Below are 12,185 nucleotides of genomic sequence, written 5' to 3'. Positions count from 1 at the left end.
TTTTCTTCTCCCCCCCCCCCCCCCCCCCCCCCGTACTGGCATTAAGAAACACTGTTGTCCTGTTGGGATACTACAGTGTAATTATCAGTAGAACTCAGTGTAATGGGTTTAATTGTTTTTCTTAGTCACGTTAGGGAAACTTTTTTGTAACACAGACCTATATTATTAGAGACAAGTTTTTAATCTGCAAGTCATTGTAATAATGGAATTTACTTTTCGATGAGACTTGAAGGCCCCAAGTGTTCATTAACACAAAGCTCACATCCAGAATGGCCATTTATCATCTCGTCTTACTCCAGTGTAGGACTGGTCAGAGCATTTCCTGAGGAAGTCTTATGTTCCTAGCACACTTGTGGATTTTTGGGAACCTTTTCAATGCAGTTTGCAATCAGGCATGCAACTCTGATTGGGCTAGGGTACTGGTATGTGGGACACTAGAATCAAAAGCATGTGTGTTCCCAGTTTAACAGATGTTGGAGGGAATGGTCGCTCACTGTGTGTTGGATCGGCTGCTAGCTGTCCTGTTAACGCTGAGCCTGTCAACAGAGTGTATTCAAGTACATAAATGAGAATTAATTTGATGTGGATTAACTAAATTCCTGTGTGGACGCTTACTCAGAATGAAACTACTCTTAATCTGAAGTGGCGTCAAACTCAAAAGTAAAGTAAGCTATGCCAAATTAGTTAAACTTCATTAAACCTTTCTTCCAGAATTAATGTGCTATAAGCTCACCTTTCCGTTTTATTGAGTCTTGCTGAAAGTCTGTGTGTACGCAAGCCTATACCATGCTATTATTAATAGCCACCGAAGAGATTAATATGTTTTTTAACCCATTATGCTTTCTCATACTCTTGCAAGGTGCATACTGAATGCAGCTAGTTCACAACAGTAGTGGATGCCAGGTAGCTGCAAGACCTGAACACTGACTCAACAGCAATTTTCCATTCACTTTATCCAAATATGAATGGCTGCAGGGTCATTCTTAGTCACTGACGTTCAAGGAAATGGATGTTTCTCACTCACCTGTTGATAGCATAGCATTTTCTCCTACAAATGGTGGTGTTGACTGGACTTCAAAACAAAGGCTTTCCTAATTTGGCAGCAGGCTTTTCACCATGATAAAAGTAAATATGGAAGGAAGCTTAAAAAAAAAAAGGGTTGAATTGTATGGCTCAGTCTCATTCAGAGGGGTCTCTAAATTGGCTTTCAAAGCCTATGATTTTTTTTTGCTCCTTCTGGGGTGTTCCTGCTCCTGGAATTTTTGGGCAGGAAGGGAGAAAACTGTTGTCCTGCAGGTCTTGCATTCTTTTGTGCCTCAGAGCTCTGAGGTAAGAGACAGTCTAAATCTGAGCTTACTGAGACCTGTGAGACTTGGCTGGAGTGTATGGGGTAAGAAGGCAGCAGTGGGGAGTGCCATGGTGGGCTGCAGGGTTACATGGGGTCACACAGTGTAGCCTCCACCTTCCCCTTTCTTGTTGCCTCTTCTGTTATGACTGACACAGCTTTTCCTTTCCACCTGTTCCCCCCCCCCCCCAGTTAATGCCCAGCCACATCACCTCTGCTCTGTACTGCCACTGCTGCTGCACAAAAGGAGCTCCTAGGCTTTGCTGAAGGAAGATGGCTTTCTGGACGCAGCTGGGATTGCTGCTATGGAAGAATTTCACCTACAGAAGACGACAGACTGTAAGTATTAGCCAAAGGGGTTTTTGAGGTCTAAGTTGTAGCCCTGTAGCTTGATCTTCAGCAGAACGGGGAAACGTCCTGTATCTTAATGTTTTACCTCTAGTGGTCCCTGGCAGAGCAACTGGGTCTGCCTTTGGAAAGACTGGATTCAAATTGAAGAGAGTGGTGGGTGGACAGAAACCAGAGGGCTCAAAGGTGATCAAGACTTCTGTCCTGAATCCCAGCATGAGAGAGAGTCAGAGTACTGAAATGCTCATGTCAGACCAGGCAGAGAGGGTGTGTGACTGCCATGTGCAGCAAGGAAGATATGAAATGAAAACCTGTGCCATGACCTGCTCAGCTCTGCAGGTAGGGCATTGTCAGACTGCAGGGATGTGTGCTTGAGTCCAAAAGCTTCTGAATGCTGCAGGCTGCAACAACAGCAACAAAATTGTGCCACTTTGTAATGGCAGAAGTGGTGGAGGCAATAGCAGGCATCTGCAATCTCTTTAATCAGGGAGAGAAACCCAAGCCTGTTTTGTAACTTTACAACAGGAGGTGTAGTTTAAGTGACTGGCATGAGAGATGTTCTTACACTGGCTTGGAGACAAATCCAGGCAACTTGGTTTTTCTACCAAGGTGTGTTCTGATTAGTTTAAGTGCTGGCCTCACCATCTGTTAGCCGTGTGGGAATAACCTCTTCAGATAGAAAATATGCAACAAGAGTTTCTTCTTGTGGTGACAGGAGCATGAATCCAGTATGGTGTTCTTAAAATTCTTCTGCCTTTACATTAATGAGACCTCACAGGATGCTGTAACTCCTGCAGACAGCAAAAAGCCATAGAAAACATGCTATTTCCTCTCCAGGGATTTAGGGGATAACTGTGTTGCACAAGGGCATGTCCTGTGTAACAGGTCTGTGCAGAGGATCTGTCCTGTTAAATCTGACCTTGAGGAGGTATGAGTAGGGAATGTGAAGAGAACATGAGTTACTGAGGTGGTGAGTGGAAAGTGGTCTCTCTGATAAGCTTTCTGAACCCTGCAAATGTCAGGCTACTTGCCAGCTGGTTGTGGCTGAGTTGTTTTAGAAACTCAGAGTCACAAGGGAGAGGAGGTGGGGCGAGGCTATCGTACTCACCACTGGAGATGGAGACAGTCTCTGAAGTCTTTGCTCAGGTGTCTGAGGCTTGTTTTCATAGGAGTTGTGTCCAGTGAATTCATAGCTGGAATTAGTCCATTCTTAAATAAAACCAGGCAAAGGGGGCTCATGGCATATTTGACTTTTCCTGTATACCTCTGTGGTTACAGAGCTGCCAGTGATGGCAGGAGTTGCTATGTGATTTGCATGTTTTTTGGCCTTACTCCAGGACCCTTGATCTCCCAGGGCAGGATGCCCAGTTGAGAGACTGTGGGCTCTATCAGCTGCAAGGAGTGAGGCTCTCTGCTCTCTGGATGTATGGGCCAGCATCCTGACCTTGTGAACAGCCTCATAGTTTAGAAGAATGTTGCAATGGAGCTGGGGAAGGTAGTCTCAAAACTGGCTACAGCTCCTAAAAAGGATAGGCTGTTCTTAGCCATTGCCTGTGTAACCTAGGCTCTTAGAGCTGAAAACAGTTTCTTCCTCCTTGCCACTAAGAGATCTTAATCTTGACCTAATCCCAGACTGCCTTTAGCAACTAGGGGAACTCTAGGACATTGATGCATCCTCTGAAGCAATGCTTAAACTGGTTAAGCCAGGAGGAGATTTCAGAGGAGTTAAGTTTTACACTGAGAATGATGGCTTTTTTGTCAGGGTCTTCTGAAAATAATGCATCAGGTTTGAAGGTTACTTGAAGTTGAGTCTAGCATATATGTCCTGTCAAGGTATCTGTAGGCTAGCTTACTGGGCAGTAGAGGTGCATTCGGATCCTTTGGTGATCAGTAGGCTAAGTGTGTGTCAGTGAAAAAGAGCTTCCTGCTTGTAGTTTTGCCATGATCTTGGATCTGCTTAGCTATTTCTTGGTATCTTCTGGCACCTTTTGTATCAGTTTCCCATGAGGTAGCCCAAAGGGCATGAAACTGCTCATAGTCTCTATTCCACACTGATACTATTGGTCAATTCACAATGAAGGCCTGAGACATTGTTTGGTTTTGTGTGGCTCCTGTATCTGTGGGATTTTTCTCATTATGGTTCCCATTTGGGCTTTACATGAAGATGTCAAGAAGGAAAGGCCACTTAACAGAAAATGGCAGAGAAGTAGCAGAATATCTCTTCTTGCCATGCTGTGACCATGGCTGCACATTGATTCATCTATTTGCTTTACTGTTAGGAGACCAGGGTCCTTGAGCTGGGTCTATTGGTGATGGCTCTCTCCCATTTGTACTTAACTGAAGCTGTAGCCCAGAAATAGTTTGATCCTTACCCTTCTTCCCACAAGAAGTGTGGGCTAGCCTTTGCTTCCCACCAAACCGTCTCCTTGGCTGCTGTGAGTTTGGGCTGCCTTGCGAAAGCTGGGTTCAAAGCTCAGCCTGAGTGTGCAATTCAAGTGTTACTTTGTACTGGATAACTTCCAACTGCACTGGAATGGGGGGAAGGAGTTTACAGGGGGAGAGGAGGAAAGAAAAATCATGTTCAGGGGTCACTGTGCAAAAACATTTCTCTCTCCCTGCTGTCTTGCAAATAGGACACCTCAAATTTGCATGGAGAGACTGGTCAGCTGCTTGTAGCTCCCTGCATTGAAACTGGACCATAAAAGTGGGGAGTGTGGTTGGCAGTGAGATGGGGTGATAGTTGGTTAGCTCTTGCTCAACAGATTTCCTGTTGACACAGTGTAGATCTCAATATTTAATTGTACCCTGCATCACCAGCCAACTGGTGTAAATTGGGCTTGCTTTGGGGACTAGCTTCAGTAAAATTAGGAGCAGTTTGTTCTTGGCCAAGTGCTGCCTCTGAATTCACCTGCCATGTGCAAATGGGATGTTCCTCGTTCAACTCCAGATGGAGCAGGGGTAGCAGAGGAGCTGGAGGTTTGAAGATTCATTTCACTGTTTACCAGGCTGGTCTAGTAGTTGCAGGACAAAAGTGGGTGAGGGGACTTGATTTTTCAGTATCTATTTAGTATGAATAGGAGTGAGATGTGTCTCCTTTAGTATCCCTGTGTCTTCCTCTGCAAAGGCCAAAGTGGATGAGAAGTGCTGTCACAGGAAGGTCAGGAAGCAGTAGAGGAAGGAAGCTACTGACCTCTAGGAGCAAAGGAAGAGAATTCAGTTTTTTGTTGAACAGCAGAAGAGGCTGGCCAGGGAGTCCAAACTCTCTGTTGAAATGCTGCTGACACATTGAGCTTGACCCTGTGCAAGCCTCTGGTGCAGCAGTTGCCAGCTGTGTTTCACTAAGTAGCATTTCACTGGCTGCCATGATGCAGCAGTCTTCAGCTGTAAAGGTGCAACTTGGTCAGTCCAAGCTGCATCCCGCCTTTCTCGGTCCTCCCCAAGCCTGTCAATCTGCAAAGTTAGACATGTTGCCTGTGCAGAAGCATACAGCCCACATGTGGTTACCTTCATGATTGTGTAATCTGTAATTAACCATCACCAGGCATGCGAAAGAGGAGCTATGTGTGCAGGAAGCCAGGCTCCCCGTTCAACAACAGGGCCATTCGGGCACTATTGTACCCCCCCAGTGTGGTGTGGCTGGGGCTGATATTTCTCCAAGCAAGCCAGGGCTTGATCTTAAGGGCAGCATTTTGTTGCTGGTTCTGTAGTAGTCGCAGGGCTGCAAGAGGCTTTCTGGCCTCCTTGGTTGCCCTGAGAAGCCTCCACAAGCCCAGCTGACACCACTCTTCCCCAGGCAGTGTAGTAGCAGTCACTTGGGATGCATGCTCCTTGCCTACAGCCAGGGTGGCAGAGGGCCGTGATGCGTGCCAGAGCATGGCCATCGATGCTGGCAGAGGGAATGTCTTGTCCTGGCTTCACAGCCACCTTTCTGTCAACAGGAGGAAAAGTCCTGCTACATCATCCTGGCAGCAGCTGTGAGGGGATCCTGAAAAGGGAAGGAGTAGACAAGTTGTTAGTGTCCTAGGTCTGAGCATCTCTGACCTCTGGGAGCCAGATCACTGTTTAATGCAGAATGAAGCAGGCTGTCACTGTTAGTGGCTTGTGTGTGTGCTGCCACTACACTGCTTATTGTGAAAACAGAAACCAAAGATAGTGAGACATCTTCCTGGCATCTTTGTTGGCATGGTGTCAGTGGAGTTTCTCATCCAGTAGTCATACAGTAGGTGCATGAAAAATAACGGGTGGGAAACAGTATCCCAAACTCATCCTGCAGAGGCTGGCACTGTTACCAGGAGTGCCTGGGAGCCTCTGATGCTCAATTGTCATGTCTTTTAGATAGGGTTGCTGTTTGGTTGGATGTCAGCAATTAAGGGTATATGTGAAGAGCCATCCTAGATGGTTTCCTCTGCTGGATGAAGTGGCATTTGTTTTAATGCACTGTTTTTTCGGTGTGAGATTATTTGGAGGTATAGTAATCACCTAGAAGTCTCACCTCAAAGTTTGCACGGAGTGCCTTGTGCTGAGTGTCCAGAGCCTAATTTTAGCTGCTAATGGTGTAACATGGGAAAACACATTTCTGTGTGTGGATTCTCTCTCCCACTGGGATGCAGGTCTTATCCTACCTGGCTTGTAGTAAGAACGATGTAGACATCTGGTTAGAAAAGACAGGGTTTTCCAGGAAAGAAGGGGAAAAGATTTCTCTTTACTTGACTGAGAAAACACTCTGGTTTCCCTCTCCCAAAGGAGGAAAAACATAAGCAGCAACAAAAAGCTTTCAGTTTTTCCTTGTCTCATGGCTTACCTAAAATGCATGTTTGGGCAGCATTTCTGGAGTGGGAAAGGAGGAGTGTGGCTGGTGAAGCTCAAGCCTTGGAAACATCAGCTTGTGTCTCAGAAGCTTCTGTGGGATGTGGTTGATCCCAGTGAATTTTTCTGTGCTTCAATTCTCTGTCTAAAAAAAATGCTCTGCATTTAATAGCAGGCCTTTCTTATATTCTTGTCTTAAATTTTATGTCATTGCCTGACACTCACTGCCTATCTGTAGGTACCCTGGGCCAGTAGGTGCCTACCTTTGGGAACAAACATACATTAGAACAAAACAATAACTGGGTATGAGATTAATCTTAGTAGCTCTGCTTTCCTGATACCAATATACTTCTGCAGCACTGAAACTGAAAGATTTGGCATAGCTATGCACAAGCACAATTTCCCTGCCTGATGTGTTGGGGTAGAAGCTTAATGGTTCACTGTGAGAATGGGATGCAAGTACTTCCCACTACCTCTAAAATATGAGGCCAAAAATTCAGCGCGTTGCTGGGAAGATTCATTGGAAGGTTTCTTTCAGTCAGGGGACAAAAGGAACTCTAAAAGGAAGCCAAAAATAGCCCTTAAGCACATCTAGTTTAGTCCCATAACTGGCATATATCAATAAGAAAAGCCTGTAATTCTTTGCAGATTATCCTCTGAAGCTGGAGGAACAAACTTCCTGGTCCTGGAATGCATAGGCAAAGCAAAGTCAGGCAGTGCTTGCAAAACTGTCCTGGCTTAAAAGTGGATTGTCCTGGAACCTCTGTTATGTCCTGTATTTTGAATATGATGTCTTAATATTTTGTCTTTTATTGTTTCCAGTTCCAGCTGCTGATCGAAGTTGCCTGGCCTCTGTTTATCTTCTTCATCCTGATCTCTGTAAGACTTTCATATCCGCCCTATGAGCAGCATGAATGTAAGTACCAAGCACAGCAGCTGCACCCAGAATGGTTGTTGTTTCCTGGTTAGAACGTAATAATGTAGCTGGCAAGATGCAGAGAGCAGGGGCAGTGGTTGCATACTTCAGTCAGAAATCTTCAGGGAAGTTTTAATGGCACCTTTCCTTCCACCTTGGGGACTGTAGTGTGTTCTGACATGTTAATACTGCTCCAGAACTGTACATTGCTGCTGTTTTTCTTGCCGTTTCTCATTTTTTGCATTTGCATTTATAATGTATTAGCTGAGTATTTGCTGTAAAACTGTGACAAGTCTGCAAAACCCACACAGAACCCAAGTCTTACTTCTCATTGTTGATCTGTATGTGACTTACTATAAAAAGAAAGCAGTGTTCAGATCTGTAAGAAAGCAATCTTGTTTTCAGGCAGTAATGTGGGTTAATGTATCACATACGAAGAGCACAAGAGCACTTCCATTCCTTTTAACCATTAGACTGTCAGCTCTGTATTCAGTAGATTCAGCAGTCATACATTTGTGGGGAAAAACTATTCTACTTTTCTCTTTAACGGGCACATTTCTGCTTTTTCAAAGGAAGCTTATCCTTGCTCTGCAAATGGCAATCTTTAGGCCTTTGTTGGTTGCCACTTGATATAGGAAGCATGACTCGTTTATTAGCAACATGCTTTGTCTTACTGTGATTGGTGACAATCTCATGCTGCAATTAGCTGACTGTGGAAGAGCTCTTTGTTTATCTTTCCTTTGCCTGATTACTGCAGGGTAAGGTTTAAGGGTCAGCACAACATGATTCCGGAGGGCGTTCTGAAGTGCTTCATTCTTAAAATGGATAGAGAACTAGCTCTTACAGCACTTACCCCGTGGTTCTTTGCAGTGGCTGGGGCATTTTGTGCTGCTTGGTAGGCTTTCAAGCTAGCAAGGATCCTTTCAAAGCTGAAGTGTTAATGTTTGCAGTTTCCCGTTACATTTTGGATGCTGCTGGTCCCATGTACTGCTTAACTCACTTGCTACAGTGCTTGGCAGGGTAATTGAAGCTTCCCTAAATTAAATCTCATACTTAGCTGCATGGCATTTGAATTGGCTGTTCTGACTGGATGTACAGTGGCATTAGGAGATGCCTGTAATAAGGACATAGAGCTGAAGAGAAGCAATCAGCAGTCTACTCAGCTGGTGTAAATAGCAGCCTCAATGGTAATTTCTCAGCTGTGGCAGTGCTGTATATAAATTCAAACCTAGCAAGAACTGCCTTTTCATAATGCTGTTTAGATTGGGCTTGTTGGTCACTAGCCTCCTTGTAAATCCTTTGCTCTGGCACCCTGGTGTCACAAGCAGAGTTTTGAGGCTTTCACCTGCAGCCCTTTTTCCTTCCCATTTATGTTGACTGATGTTGTTTTGTCTGCCTGCTCCCTGTGTTGTCGTAAGGAATTGTAGAGTGTAGGGCATGTGGTAGTTTTTTAATTCACTTTTTATGGTTAACTTCTCTCCGTTTTTTGAAAAGCTTCTGAGAACAGGTAACTAAATTTCATTTAAGTGTGGACTGATTTCATTGAATGTTTACTCATATGCTGATGGATGCTGATGTGTTGTATAGTGGAACATTTTTTGCTGAACTGTGAGCAGAGATAGAAAGAAAGAAACCTTGAGTTCACGGTGAACTCTGTGGCAACCCTGTGGATGCCTTAAGGGAAACAGGATTGTTATCTCTAGTGGCAGCACTGTATACTGTTATGAAATCACTTGCAGGTAATGCCCGATGATAGCAGTAACAGAGCTGCATGCAAGTGCTTTGTAGCCTCCAGATAGCCTCGATATTTTAATGTTATAGTCTTTTTCAACAGATCTGATTTTCAGTTCTCTTTTCCTGTTTGAGGAGAAGAACCAAGGACTGGGCTGTTTCTGTGGCCCGACTTTCCAGTCAGGATTTTTTATTTCTAGAAGCCTGGCCTATTGTGAGGAACCTTCTTCTGAAAACACAGGGGAAAATTTTGCTAGCTCTTAAGTGATAGTTAATGGCTTTCATCAGACCAGCCAGAGAAGGCATCTTGGATTGCATTTGAGCGAGATTGCTGACTTGTGTCTTGTAGAGTTTGGCTTTTCTGTTCCTTTAACCCTTTAAGGTATTCAAAATGCACTTCATTTGGGGGAAAAAAAATCTGACAAAAAGTGACTTTAATATCTACTGAAAAGCTAGATGTATGCATCAATGCCACTGAAAACGGTGTGCTGTTACACTGTTTTCTGTGTAACTCACCTGACTTAAAACTGGCAGAATCTGCTTTACTCCATGAGAAACTGCTGTTACATGCCTCACTGTATATAAAAAGTTACCATGAATTCTTATGCACCCTTCCTCTTTTCATACTGCTTTTAGTAGTTTTTTTGAGCTCTTAGCCATGTAAAATAAAAGGCATGGAGGGGAGAGAAGGTGATTCTCTGGGAAATTTTATGAAAAGAATCGGAAAGTCTTGGCATTTTTCCTCTTCCCCCTGCCCCCCCAGCCCCTCAGCCAAGAAGAACAAAAAAGCAGAATAAAACAAAACCCAGAGAGCTCAGGTAAATAGCTTTTCTATTTTAAACAGAGAACTCGGAACAAACAGTCCCCTGCATGCTGGAAACAATGAACCTTCGGTTCCTTCACCTTTCTCCTGGACAGAGTCCTTGGCTTTCTCCAGGGAGGGCTGATAAGCTCCCCATCTTCCTTCAGCCACCTACATTAACCAGCCTTGCTGTAATTCAGCAGCTTCGACCACTCTTCGTCCTGGGGTTCTGGTACCTCCATTGTGTCTGGGGAGGTAGGGAGCCAGCCCCCTGTGTGATCGCAGGCATGCTGTGAGGGTGAGGTGGGTACCAGAGGGGAGAATGTGCATCTCGTGGTCAAAGCCTTGAGTAGCTACTTTGAGTAGCTGCGAGAGCTACTGGGGAAGGGGCTTAAAATCTCCTGTGCTCCCCTCCCTAGTGTGGGGGTGAGGAAGTGAGTTTGTTTGCAGAAAGCAGCCTGACAGCTCGTCTGAGGTGCAGGATTACACAAAGGGAAGCCTTTCTTCCTCTGTTGCTGGAGGGAAGGACATTCACAAGTGCCTGAGTGGTGTACTGGTGGAGATTGGCCATGAGTAGTTTTGTTACTGCTTTAACTCTTGACCAGAATGCAGAATGTAAACAGGACACAAAGTCTGAGTTATGTCTTAAGTAGATCTTTAGTAACAATAGTTAGACTTCAGCAAAAAGATTTGAAATATGGCAGGCAGGTACCTAAATGTTCTAGGAACTCTAAAGTTTTAAGACTGTCTGGAAATCACACTAATATGTGACAGCAATGACATGCTTATCTCAGAGAAACCAATGTAGGCACCCACCCCACAATTGCTGACCCTTTGCTTGGTGATTACAGTGTGTGTAACTGAGTTGAGTGGATTTTGAAAACCAAAAGGACTGAATAGAAACATTATGGGTCTTCAGAATGAAGACCCTGACTGGGGCTGTCCGTGTGGCCTCAAGCTGAATCCTTATTTAGTTAAGCATGCAAATCCAGAGAAGCGTGGCTGGTTAAAAGCAGGTGTGTGCATGTGCTCACTACTGCCAGGCTTTGGAGTTGCCTGCTGTTGGGAATTCCTCAGCAAGAAGTACCATATCTGTGTCAGCATGGCCAAAACCAATGCTGTAATGATGAAAGTAGCGAAGAGCTTTTCCTACAGGCTTAACAAGGTGTAGTTTTTCAGTGGAGGAGGCTAGAGCTGTGTGGGGAACTTAATATGAGCTCAGCCCTTCTTAGTGTTGGCAATTTTGCACTCTCATAAGCAATTTGGGGCAGTAACCAGCACAGGATTAGCACTGCCTTTCAAATGCAGTGCTGTGTGGTAGTGGCTTGTATCCTGTGTTTCTGTCTCCTAACTCTTGTGTTTCTGTTCTAGGTCACTTCCCAAACAAAGCTATGCCTTCAGCAGGAACCTTGCCATGGATACAGGGGATCATCTGTAATGCCAACAATCCTTGTTTCCGCTACCCAACTCCTGGGGAAGCCCCTGGCATTGTTGGTAACTTCAATGCCTCCATGTGAGTCTGCCTGCTTTTTCCTCATGTCTGTTCTTGGGGGAATATGTGGAAAAGGGATATTTGGGAGTCATCAGCTAGTTGTGTAACCCTACAGTATTGAGGGTTTTGCTGTTCCTGCCATCACTGAAGTACCAAGCTCTCCAGCTGCCAAGTTCAGAGGGGCTAGCAGAGAGCTGGTATGTGTGCAATATCCCTGAGTCCAAGCAGTTGAAGCTCTTGGTGAATGAAAAGCTCTGCCTGGGTGAGGACTTGTGTCCCTTATCTTATTGGTTGCTCAGAATTTTGCCCATAAAAAGGCAAGGCCTAAGCTCTTTTTTCAGAGACCGTCTTTCCTTGGTTAACAAACTTCTGAGACGGGCAGTGTAGAGTGAGGGGCAGTTGAAGAGCAGGTCTGGGGGATACCCCCTGACATTTGTCATTTAGTACTGCCTAATGTGTTGCAGAAAGCTCAATTTACGGCCAGCTTCCTCATACCCTGCCATGCTTGCTGCATTCATACTGTCAGGGCAGTTACGCTTGATGTGGAGTAAAATGCGTCTGCAACCTGGAGAAGCATTTGAAAGGAGCAAGGGCGTACTTAAATTATTATGCTTCTAAGAGGAAGCAGTTTATAGGCAGCAGGAGGCCCTCTCCATCCCAGTCTTAAATAAACACTTCCAAATTCATGGAGGTTCCCAATGTAACTTTGTTTGACCTTGCATTAGCAGCCATCTTTTATTAGGCT

At 44.9% G+C, this 12,185-nt stretch overlaps 1 protein-coding gene across 7 annotated transcripts in view; it reads left to right on the top strand.

The window, feature by feature from the left end:
* Positions 1-12,185, top strand: part of ABCA1 (ATP-binding cassette, sub-family A (ABC1), member 1) — a 95,731-nt gene that overhangs the window by 14,365 nt on the left and 69,181 nt on the right. For 6 of the 7 annotated variants that reach the window (XR_774212.1, XM_010565208.1, XM_010565206.1 and 3 more), the window contains 4 exons: positions 1,538-1,684; positions 1,788-2,032; positions 7,322-7,415; positions 11,320-11,461. Coding sequence is in view for 6 of the 7 variants with exons in the window: in XM_010565208.1 (XP_010563510.1) it covers positions 1,651-1,684; positions 1,788-2,032; positions 7,322-7,415; positions 11,320-11,461 (515 nt within the window). In the remaining variant the exon portion in view is untranslated. The remainder of the gene's footprint in view (positions 1-1,537; positions 1,685-1,787; positions 2,033-7,321; positions 7,416-11,319; positions 11,462-12,185) is intronic. The other variant, XM_010565209.1, reaches the window with a different exon arrangement.

Source organism: Haliaeetus leucocephalus, unplaced genomic scaffold (genome assembly GCF_000737465.1).
Source record: "Haliaeetus leucocephalus isolate CR32 unplaced genomic scaffold, Haliaeetus_leucocephalus-4.0 Scaffold187, whole genome shotgun sequence".
Taxonomy (NCBI): Eukaryota; Metazoa; Chordata; class Aves; order Accipitriformes; family Accipitridae; genus Haliaeetus; species Haliaeetus leucocephalus.
Note: the sequence above shows the minus strand (reverse complement) of the source record. Positions and strands in the feature narration are given on the sequence as shown.